General features: G+C 34.1%; 1 protein-coding gene across 18 annotated transcripts in view; it reads right to left on the minus strand.

Moving 5' to 3' along the window:
- LOC117113154 overlaps positions 1-12,452 on the minus strand; it is a 128,906-nt gene that overhangs the window by 26,843 nt on the left and 89,611 nt on the right. For 12 of the 18 annotated variants that reach the window (XM_033256417.1, XM_033256418.1, XM_033256409.1 and 9 more), the window contains 4 exons: positions 10,798-10,842; positions 8,007-8,204; positions 4,098-5,107; positions 2,247-2,252 (listed from right to left, as the gene is read on the minus strand). In XM_033256417.1, coding sequence (XP_033112308.1) covers positions 2,247-2,252; positions 4,098-5,107; positions 8,007-8,204; positions 10,798-10,842 — 1,259 coding nt within the window. The remainder of the gene's footprint in view (positions 1-2,246; positions 2,253-4,097; positions 5,108-8,006; positions 8,205-10,797; positions 10,843-12,452) is intronic. The other 6 variants (XM_033256413.1, XM_033256421.1, XM_033256420.1 and 3 more) reach the window with 3 other exon arrangements.

A 12,452-nucleotide genomic window follows, 5' to 3' on the forward strand; every position in this document is an offset into this window, starting at 1 on the left:
CCTACAATGGTTAGGGCTAAGACGAGTAAATTTTTAAAAAAGCAGACACTCTAGATTCCCGGCAATGGCACTTTCAGACTGTAAAAATACTTTTTCAAAGCAGTGTTTTCAACAGAATAACATCCTTTGAGTCTGCTTCCTGGATCCACCACTGGCGCCGCAAACGGTTAGATATCATCACATTAGCTCCCCCACTTAATCCGTTCCCCAATCAGTCTCCCCTCCGCATGCCAATACTCTACGCCATTACAGTGAGCTACACTCATTGTCAACAATGCCAGAGTAGTTGGTCGTGCTTCTATTAACAAAAATACTTTTTTCTGTAAGTACTGAAAATTGTCCTGAAAAATGATTTATTTTTTAGCAATGTAGCTCGGGCCGGATCAAAATCTTTGGTGGGCCGGACTTGGCCCGCAGGGCAGGGGTTCAATACCAGGGTTCTATTTCGTAATTGACAATACTAGCAACGGCAAAAATATGATGTCGCCCATTTTTATGTCTGATAACAGAACCTAACATTTAGTTCCTAGCCTAGCAGTGTTGCTAGGCAATGTTTCCACTGCCTACTATATTTCTTCACCAATAGATTAGACCTATCTACTGCAAAATTCAACGTAGAAAATTCATTCATGTTCAAGGTCTTATTTAGCAATTTTTTCATGTTTAGGAATGTCGAAATTTATTTAAACATGCAATTTTCGTATTATATTTACATATTGTTCTAACATTGATGAAAATCAGATTTATCTTAAAAAAACGAAATTTTGCCGAAAATGTCGCTTTAAATAAAAATTCTATGAAGAATATAACCAAACTAGCCTCACATTGTTTGGGCTATGATGATATAATACAACACCCCTCTAGATCAGTACTTTCTTCTAGTATATTTAAATGTTTTCTGTAAATAATTGGTTTTTTTTTTTGTTATTTTTTTTATTGTAATACAATAATTTTAGACTCATTCTGCCTATTGTAATGTGTTTTATACCTAAATAAAAAAAAAAAAATTTTTTTAAAAGATGATGATAATGATAAATTAGATATACTGTAGTATACAAATATTGACTGCTAATGAGGGGAATGGTGAATATATTGCTCTGAGGTGATGTGGAGACTAGCCAACAATTTGGATTGGATTGGATTGGATTGGATTTATTCGGTGTAAACACCAAGGATAGCCCAGGAAAGTCTGGAAGAAGACTTATTTAAAGTGGGGTCCTTCTGGTGGTGATTGGGCAGTACACCGGGAGACAATCCCCTTCTCTTTTCCGAAGAGTGTACTGCGTTCTTTAACGTGTACATGGGCCATAATGCACAAGGGAGCAACGGCTTCTGGACCACTTTTGAAACGGTTTATTCGAAGCTTGACCACGCCCACATTGCTTTCGTCGGGGAAATCTGACCCCTCGTCACCTCGCCGCCCCCCCCCCCTGTTGGCCAAATCCCGGTGCCACCGCTTTGAAACGGTTTATTCGAAGCTTGACCACGCCCACATTGCTTTCGTCGGGGAAATCTGACCCCTCGTCACCTCGCCGCCCCCCCCCCCTGTTGGCCAAATCCCGGTGCCACCGCTGGTGAAGCCTAGAGGTTACATCGTGTTATGTACTATTATTTAATGTGATAGTAGTTTTTTTCCCCCTGGAAATTTATGGACTATCATTCAAGCTACGTCATAGGAGTGATGGTTGAAGTTTTTTTTTAGTTATGTACTATTATTTAATGTGATAGTAGTTTTTTTCCCCCTGGAAATTTATGAACTATCATTCAAGCTATGTCATAGGAGTGATGGTTGAAGTTTCACCCACTTTTTAACCAATCAGATGCCTGGAATCTTTGTATGCAATATATAATAATTACTGTTTTTTACAGCAGTCAAATATTTAAAAATTTCTCTAATCACCTGTATTATTGTGTTATATAAATTCAACTATTTGATCATAATAACTGGTAATATAAATATTGATTTTTGCGTTTTCTTTTTTTTTATCTCTGAGGATATCAATTTTCTATTCAAAGCAATTGATGAAGTAAAAGGATTTAGTTAAGAACAACATTGTGTTTGCTTATGAGGACATTAAACTCTTACAAACACAAGAAATACTTCAAATTATGAGCATAAAAAAAGTAAATCCACCACTAAGATGAATTCAGTATCAAAGCCCATTGGTTGGAAAGACATTTCTATCCAAGTACCTGACATGCACTAACAACTGGAAAAAAGCTAAGCAATCAACATGTGTACTAACCTGCTCCTGGATACATGCAAACCAAGCATCGAACGTGTGACAGCGAGATAATCGAGCAAAAATAAAAAAGCAGAAAAAATATAGCAGGTTAGAGGAAGGAGTGATGCTTTACAATATTTCATAACATGATACTAAATAATATATAAACTAAATAGTATATAGGTTTACCTGAGGACATTAGCTCATACCTGTCTCTTATACACATCTAGATGTGTATAAGAGACATTGTTAAGGAACAGTTCCATTTTCAATTGTATGAAAAAAATAGTATCTGGCAGGATTTGAGAAGGCAGTCTCTCAATATCAGGGAAATTATACAATTGACTATTGTGCTTACACATGTTGGAGCTATGAGCTGGCTTATAGGTTACTGCTTGCAAATCATTGTACATAGTATTAGGTTTTCTGCATATAGTAGCATCATAAACACAATTAAAAGATGGATAATAGCAGTGCTTAAAATATAGGATCATACATCATGTCTAGGCTCTAGCATAGCTCTGCAGCTATGCTTGATTCATATGCCATCATATGTTCCTATATTCAAACACTGTTATAATTATATTTATCTACAGTATTTGTTTATTGATATATCATCTATCTGTTTATTGTGTGCTTATGGTGCTATATAGAAACCTATTTTGAATATTATTTAAATTTATGTACTGGACATATATGCATAGAAATAATCAATATTCCACATACACATATGTATTTGTGCATTATCAATTAATTGACAGTTAAAACTAATACTATAATATAATTTTTTGATATACTACGCACATACTGAATAAATATAAACCCTATATACATGCAGTGATGCATACGAACAGGGCATTGATTAATTAAACATAGTTCATGAGCCTTGTAGCTGTTTTAAGATGTCAAAGCAGCATTATATGAAACCAATGACCTTCAATTGCTATGCCATAATAAAGCATTAACTATTAAAGGTCTTGCATGCATTCTATATATTTATAATCAGTACAATCAAATATGTTTTTCTTTTTCACGTCCTTCATTTCTCACAGCCTATTTTTTTTTTAATGGATTGTGGATTTCAGGCCAACAGTATTAATAGGATGCTAAGATGCATGCATCTTATAAAATGACATTATTATTGTTAAAACATATTAATTCTTTATTTGTCCTCATTCAAATTGGAAATCAGAAAACTGGGTGCCCGTGGCAGGGCAACCAGACTTAACTACAACATTTAAAAGGATAAAACTAACTTGGCCTCATAGCTCAATTGCCAGAGCAACGAACAGTAAATTAGAGAGGGTGGAATCCCAACAGGAAAAATACCTTATCCTTTAATATTTATCTTTACACAGCCTTTAGTAGTATTACCCTAAGCATATCAGTTCCATTTGATATTAATACCAAAATGAAATTAATGTATTGGTGCTGTCAAAGGAGAGAGGGGTGGTTCATCATAGATTTTCAATACTTCATTGTAAGAAAAATGTTGGCATTTGCCTGCATTGAACCCAGTATGAGTATCAAAACCACCAAAGAACATAATTTCTTATACTGCTTATTCCATACTATTACAGAATGTTGAACTGTGAGAGCATTTAATATTTAAATCACATTTAATTGTTTTACAAACTCTTGTGAGGGAAAAGTTGGCATGAATTAATATAATAGCTATCTATTTGTTTGTTTGTCCTCATGCAATATCAGTAATAATATTAATAAGAATGTTAACATTGAAGATGGTAAATTGGATATTGGGATAATGTAATCTAGAACAAATTCAATGTTTTTTTAGAACTGTGCTCCCTTTTTAATATATTTCATTTAAAAGTTAATAAAATAAGTAAAATCATCTAATCACTACTTTACCTTGATTGGTAGATCTTTTGTGCGACTCTCAAATAAGTGTTCAAGTTTATCACAATCTAATTTTACTGAAGACAGAGTTTCCCATATTGTTCCCTTTCGAGAGCCTTCCTTTATGGAGGAGAAGACTGGATGCTCCAAGTTAGCTTCCTTCCAGTGAAGACGGACAGTTTTCTTTTTCTTATTGGGAAATTCAGCTGTTCTTTTCAGTGTACTGTTTTGGCAATTGATTACAGGTGGGGGTGGTGGCATGAACATTGGTGCTGGTTTTATCCCACCAGCACCACTGACTGGAGGAGGTGGTGGTGGTATACCATTTATAAGATACATTGGTGTTAAGTCTAAAATATCTTCATCATCTTCTGTGCTTAAGTCTGTGAAGTCCCAATTCAAAATACGCAGTTCACGTTTGTTCATATGCAAGATTTTTTCCCATTCCTTTTTCCGTACTTCTTGCGGATTTGGTATAACTTCCTCTTCAGGAATTGAACCTGGTTGATTTGCCCGACTTAAGCCCTGAATGGCTTGGCTAATAGCACCACTGACATCACCGCGGCGACCTGCCTCTTCCCCTGTGGACTCCTCAAGTGATGATTGCGACTGCAGTTTTTCCTGAACAGATTGCACTTTGCCACTGTTATTTAGGACTTCTATCTGTTGTGGTGACAAGGGAGTAGAGGGTGACTTTAAACTCTCCATCCGTTTTATAATAGATGGTGAATTGTGAAGGCAAGTGGAAACCTTTCGTGAGTGCGGTGTGGGTGAAGCGGTCGTATATGTCATATCTAAGATATAACGTTTAGTATCTGAAAGTCCAGCACTTTGGGGTGTTTGTGGTCCATTGACTAGTCGCTGTGACCCTGACTGGACAGGTTCAGCAACTTGACATTGTCCTGGCCTTGTATCTTCAACAGGGTTTGTTTTCGATGATTGCACTAGATGATTGGCAGGAGGCTCAGAAGGGCTGCTAGGTACTTTTTGACTTGAATGTAAAGGAACTTTCTCATTTGATCCTGGTGAAGTATAATAACAATTAAAGACAAACAATTATTATATCTGAGTCTTGACATACGATTTGTTTTTGTGTTTAAACATTACTCCACTGCTGTTCTTATGGCAAAATATTTCAACCTGCCACCTAAATGGTCAAAGAAGATGGTAAGGATGCATTGTGGGCTTGGTACAGAAAAAATACAAAATATAGATACAAATATATAGTAGATACAATATATATGTATATGGTAGACATATTCAGAGGATAAGATAAGGTAAGATAAGATAAACTTTATTATCATATTTCAAACAAGTGAATAAATATAGGTCTTTACAATATTGATAATAAATCTTGCATTTATAATCATTATTCAATTTATCATACATCTAGTAACAGAATTATTGTAATTCAATTAAGAACATATTAAAATAGTAACAGGTAATGATGAGGCAACACTCTGAGACTAACTTTGAATAGTAGAGCAGCTAAGGAGAATAATAATACGCTTTTGCAAGAAAGCATGAAACTTCAATTGTGTGACTGGCATTGACTGCCAGCAAAAGCTTGTGTCAAATACAATTGCATCTTTAAAGTTTGTTTCATAGTTCTGCCTCATCATTACCTGTCATCAATATTATTGTTCAATCTAGCATGGCTACACAACTACTATTATTATATTGGTGAAAAAAAAAACAGATTAAATTGCTAATGTGGAAATTTACTCAACAACACAGTGAACAAAGCATATTACAACAGCAAATATAACAGCATAACATTTAATAAAATTAAATGAATGTAGCGAATTTGCCATCCAAGGGTAAAGCCGAGTAATCGCTACGTAGTATGACTGTGCTAGACAATGCAATGCCGTCTGCTGATTGCCAGTGGCAGTCTGAACTGACCATGGTCACGTTCTTTATAGAATTGACGACCGTCAGGCGCAGTGAGTTTAAGAGCTCACACCTATTTCTTTAGAGTTGGCACTAATAGGTATATCACTAAGTAATTCTGTTGTAGAGTGAACATAGAGGGCAGCATCATTGCTACAAACCTTTCTTGATAAAAGCAATCAAGAGCTATTATGGTGTGACACAGAAGGACCACGACAAAAATCTTGAAGAGCATGCGAATGGGAAAGACACAGGGTGTCTCAAAAGTCTTGATACCTTTTTAAAGATTTATATCGCCGGGACAATAATTTGTACCGTAATGTAAAACTGAAAACATGATAGTCTGTAGAATTATTTTGGTACCAAAATTTCTGTGTTCCAAAACAAAAGTTTTCCTAACTGTAAAACACTTAATAAATACATGCTTATGCAAAAATCGCATATTCTGCTTATTTACATTTTCTTACCAAATATTGTCAAGAAAGGATGGTTTATGCTCACTTTGGTTGCTAATTTAGTTGGAAAACTTCAGTCATGTTTGTCTGTCTGCTGCTTTGATTGTTTAATTAATCTGAAAAGTTGGTTGGTGAATAGATCTCCTTAGACTTTGGATACTGCATGTCTAATGACATCAATGTTACTTGTCGATCTGCCAGACTTTTTACGACCACAGCAAACTAAACCAAGTACAGATCCTGTTGATAGGGATTTGTCTACCTGTGCTTTTGACATTGATATAATCTCTGAACCCTTTCTGAGTAAGTTTGACTGGTTTACTTTCGACGTAAACCGAACAAATTCAATTTATTGATGCTCTATGAGGTAAGCCATCCTGTAGCTTTTGAAAATCAGTGTTGACCATATTCATAGTGTGAAAATGTAGCAAGTGAAGGCTTTGTTATTGTTGCAACGTCCACATGAAATGTGAGCAATGCTCAGGCTGCACAGTTGTGACAACTTTTCACATACGGGTTCTGCAAATTGAACAATCTATGGTATTTCATGTTATGCAACCAAACCTTTTAGCTATTACCTTTTATATAAAGGGATCATGAATGAGGTTGAGTTTGGTATCAAAGTAATTCTACAAGTTTTATCTCTGAAATATGTTTTTAGCTTTAGATTGTAAATGATTTTAGCAGAGACATGAATCTTTAAATGATACCAAGACTATTGGGACACTCTGTACTACTGTATCAATGAAGATTCTGATATTTCAAAAATATATAACTCATTGAAAGAACACAACTTGATGAAAAATGACAAGAAGAACTGCATAAACAATCTCAATGTCACTACAGGAGTTTTGCTCTGTTGAAGGCCAACAATTATATACTAGTCAATCTTTAATATTGAAATCAAAAACACATATTTAAAAGGTATATTTAGATAAACAAATTTTTAAAAAACACAGCATTGAAGAGGATAGGAACAGAAGAGATGTGGTGGGTGACAAAAGTAAAGGCACTTTAAAAGGCGAGGAGTAAAGCAGACAAAGAAAGGTATCCAGACAAACCAGTTGAATTTGAACATTATTAAGATACCAATGATAGAGAATGAAGGAGAGAACACGAAAAAAATGACATTAAAATAAAGCAACACTGCCAAAAAATATTTAAGTTGCAGTCAAGCGCTGTGATTTTAAATGTTTGCCAGATTTCAAATGCATTTCCTTCTTTTACATTGGACAATAAATTATTTCAGTATTCAGAAAAATACAAATTATTCATATAATTTTTTGAAAGTGATGATCTGAAAAAAAAAACAACAAAAAAACCAATAAATACCAGATATGAGTAAGAAATAACGGGAAAACACTTTGACAAAAACCTTGGAAAACACAGAATTGCACTAAAATAACCATAAAAATCAAAAAGATGGAGAAAAAAAAATCCACCTCTGTTCAGAATTTATCATTGGTTAGCAAAGGTAAAATTTTGCTGTTGCTGAAATGAAACTAGCAGTGGAATAAATCAGGCACAACATAATAATGTTGCTGTCTTTGGGTGTTGTGTATCATGCACCTACCCGTACTTTCAATAGAAATGCTGGAAGCACACGATGACCGATCTCCTGCTTCTTTGTTCAGACTTGACAAGGAAGAACAACTTGAGAGCGAGCACTCTTCTTTTTCAATATCTTTCTCCCTCCGTCGTTCTTTTTCGGATGCTTCATCAAGATCTTGTTTGCTCCGTCTTCTCCTGGATGCGATTCCATTTGGCAAGGCTACACAGAAAATTGTTAATTATTCATATTAGTGTCAATAAAAAAAAAAAAAAACACAAACAAATGTTATATAAATAAGAACATACACTTAACGTTTTATAGGCCAAGTATTAGGCTTTTCTATTCTCAATTTGTTTAGTTTTCATAATTTGAATCATGCTTTTATCAAGTAGCATGCATTTATAATACCTTCTTATAATATTCTTTCATGCGAAATAAAAAGATTAGCATAGCAAAAAAAATATTTCAACACAAAGTTACAGAAAGATATTCAAAAATTAGTAAAACATGTAAGAACATAAGTATGTAACAATTTTAAAGGGCACTTAAGAGCTTGGTCTGTATTTAGTTATATGTTGGTGATCCAATTACAGAAATGCTGAAAAATTATTCTTGATGTCACACATTGTAGAAATCACTTCCAAGATGAGGTGCATGACCACTCAAATGTTGTAAGCTGTAGGTATTATTATTCTTTTTAAATCTTTGAGTAAGTTGGATTCATGTCTGCCCTAGTCCCTACTTGAAATCATGTCTGTCCTCATCTCTACCCTTGGCAGTAGATCTTGGATTCATGTCTGCCCTCATCTCTACACTTGGCAGTAGTAGACCTTGGATTAATTTCTGCATCTCTACCTTTGGCAGTATACATTGGATTCATGTTTGCCTTATCTCTACCCTTGGCTGTAGACCTTGGAATTATTTCTGCATCTCTACCTTTGGCAGTATACCTTGGATTCATGTCTGCCTTCATCTCTACCCTTGGCAGTAGACCTTGGATTCATGTCTGCCCTAATCTCTACTTTTGGCAGTATACCTTGGATTCATGTCTGCCATTCATCTCTATCCTTGGCAGTAGACCTTGGATTCATTTATGCATCTCTACCTTTGGCAGTATACCTTGCATTCATGTCTGCCTTCATCTCTACCCTTGGCAGTAGACCTTGGATTCATGTCTGCCCTAATCTCTATCTTTGGCAGTAGACCTGGGATTCATGTTTGCCCTAATCTCTACCCTTGGCAGTAGACCTTGGATTCATGTCTGCCCTAATCTCTACCTTTGGCAGTATACCTTGGATTCATGTCTGCATCTCTACCCACAGTAAATAAAACTGCCTAAAACACGTGCATTATGTACAAATCAGTGATGAACTCTATCTTAGATTCTTAATTGTGTGACCAGTAACAAAACTAAATTTAAATTTTGACAAATATCACCAACTGCTATAGATATTTCCTCTTATCATAAAAATAATAATAAATAATAATAATAATAATAATAATAACAATAATAATAATAATAATAATAATAATAATAATAATAAAAACAATTAAACAAGATAAAAATGATGAACAGGAAGTGGTTTATTAATTTTAGTGTTAGATAGAATTCTACACAAACAGCTAAAGTATGTGATTTACCAGTATTTGGATTCTAATCATAGAAACTACAGTATATGCGCTTTATAAATCTAACCAATAAAGAAAGAATAACATCCAACATTAGCCTTCATGGAAGAGATGGAAAGAGTCTACCTACACTCTTGTTCCTCTGGAAGATGTAGGATGGTAGCATCCCCAAGGATATCCTTTGTGGGGAATTTGAAGAAGGGACAAGACCAGTTGGACGTCCAAAGCTACACTTTAATGACACATCTTAAAAGGATATAAATTGCTTTTATATCAAGCCATCCAGCTTTGAATTGTTAGTAAGTGATGAACAAGTTGGTATCAAGCTGTACACAGTGGGGTAATCCATCACGATAAAAACTGACAAATCTCACTTCAAAACAGAACTTATCGCGACGATCAAAACAAACCGCGATTGGAGACAAGTTGAGAGAAGCCAATTAAGGAGAGGGACAAGTCTGATGTCATAGTGTCACATGACCATTATAAACATTGTGAGGTGGGTGGGGCTTAAATGTTGTTAAAATCGCTATAAATCATGATTTTTTAAAATTATGATAAACAGTGTGATTTTTATTTCCATATCTCATGGTTTATATATACCTAAGTGAATATAAATATCCAACATAGAATGTATGAGGTTCCAATAACTTTAATGATAAAACAGTGGTGGCTGAGCATTCAACACGCTGCAGTATCTCAAGTACAAAGCCAGATTAAATTATTCAAGTGCCAAAAAAGTGAAAACATAGGTCAATCAAAGAGTGGACTGATCAGCCATCAAAGAAAGTGTACACCTAGAAAGTAAGTGTTTTCTAGAGCAATTGAATGCTGTCTCCCAGCATCTTGAACTGATGAACAGGTGCCATAATAGACTTGGGTTTGTTAGATTAGTCTCACAAAAACTGTACATCTTGTATTAGTTTTTTATCTATTTTTCGCTCCAAGTTTTCAATTCATAAAATATAATTTGTAATTATAAAAATTACTTAAATCATTATTAATACTAATAAACAAATCAATATAATAATTAATATAGTAAAGGAGTGAAGTCAAAAATTAAGAATAAATGAATGAAAGTGAGTGAATGATTAAATGAAGCAATCAATGAAAAAGAAGGAATGACTAATGAAGTAAAAGAGAGGGCAATTGAAAAAGTGTTTATACATGTATATATACTTACTGTCAGGTGCAAGAAGTGTTTGAGAAGTCATGGATGCCTTAGAAGCTGAATATGCAATGACAGAAACAAAGGTTGCAAAATACAAACGCAACATAACATCTAACTTTATAGCAGAAGTGCGAACACATTGACAATGATTATAATCAAAATCACCAAATGATGAAAATGATTTAATCTAATCTAACGACAAAAAAAGTTTCAATAACATAAAATAATATGCTTCAGGCATGTAATTTACCCTAAAAATATCTGAAAATTGGTCATGGGCTGAGGTTTGAAGCACACGCTGACCATTCTCGGCCGACCATGCTTAGTTATCCCAGCTTGAACTACTGAAGGGTTGAAGTAGCTCCATGCTATGTTTCAGACCTAAGTGTGAGTATTTCATCGCTTATAAACTAATTATATACTTTGTGGCTGCCTCTCATTAATATTGACAGTAACATCAGGCCTGATATACCAGTATAAAAAAACATCACCAGCACCTTGCATCCCTTTGCAAAAGGCACGGTATAAATCCCCATATTATTCAAATAATTTCCTCAGGTTTTTATGTAGGTAACGTAGCTGCACATATATTTTTCTTTGGCTTTAAATTAAGAATTCTACAATAATCTCCATAATATTATTATTATTATTATTACCGTATTACTACTATGGCATTGCTTGAAGGTTTGCATGGCGAAGTAATAACATACAGTTTAAGCTTGCGATACACCTACTACGGTATTATTATTATTACTGTTATTATTATGGTATTATTATTATTATTATTATATATAACAGAAAATAAGACAAAAAATAATGATGCAGACACGTTGAGTTAGACAGTAGAACACAATATAATTTATTTAGGGAACGAATATTTCTTGTCCTCAAGACTTCATCAGCGTAACTGATTACAGAAGTTGGCAAATCCTAGATCCAATATAATACAATAAACAGTGGGCAATAAATAAAGGAGGGTGATTAAATGAGATAAACAATAATGGAAAAATAGGGATAATGATATATGATGGAAGCAAGATAATGAGTTAAAAGTGTGGAAAACAAAGTACTCTGATATCGAGTAGTGTAAGCGATAGCCCATGATACAGATAAGTATAATGGCAATAAAAATCATAAGATAATATATAAGCCTAATGTACATACATATATATGTATATAAAATAATATAATATAATATAATTTCAAAACAAAATTTAATGACAAGAAAGATCGACCTTTCGGGTCCATCATGGAACCATTCTCAAGATCAAGTAAATTGAAAAAACTAAAAACAAAAATATAATAATATTACTATATATAATAATTATTATTATAATATAATAATAGCCATTAACAAAATAAAAAAAAACAAAGTAAACTAGGTAACCCTAGACACAAATGTAATGTAGAAGTCAAACTTAAATATAGCATTATACAAGTAATATGGAATATAACATGGTGTACATAAAATAATGATGCAGAATACGGTGATATGAAAAAAATTCAAGTGTGTGTGAATGTGTAATCGCTCAGAATACCCATGTCACGATTAAGGCCTAAAATGTCAGTGTTGAATTTGATGAGCGTCTTCTATGGTCGAGAGATGGAAAATTGTTAGCTAGCAGAACACATGGGATGTTGTCAATAGAGTGGCCAGGAGAGTTAAA

Source organism: Anneissia japonica, unplaced genomic scaffold, assembly GCF_011630105.1.
Source record: "Anneissia japonica isolate Jap-2015-1 unplaced genomic scaffold, ASM1163010v1 scaffold1812_len1207588_cov181, whole genome shotgun sequence".
Lineage (NCBI taxonomy): Eukaryota > Metazoa > Echinodermata > Crinoidea > Comatulida > Comatulidae > Anneissia > Anneissia japonica.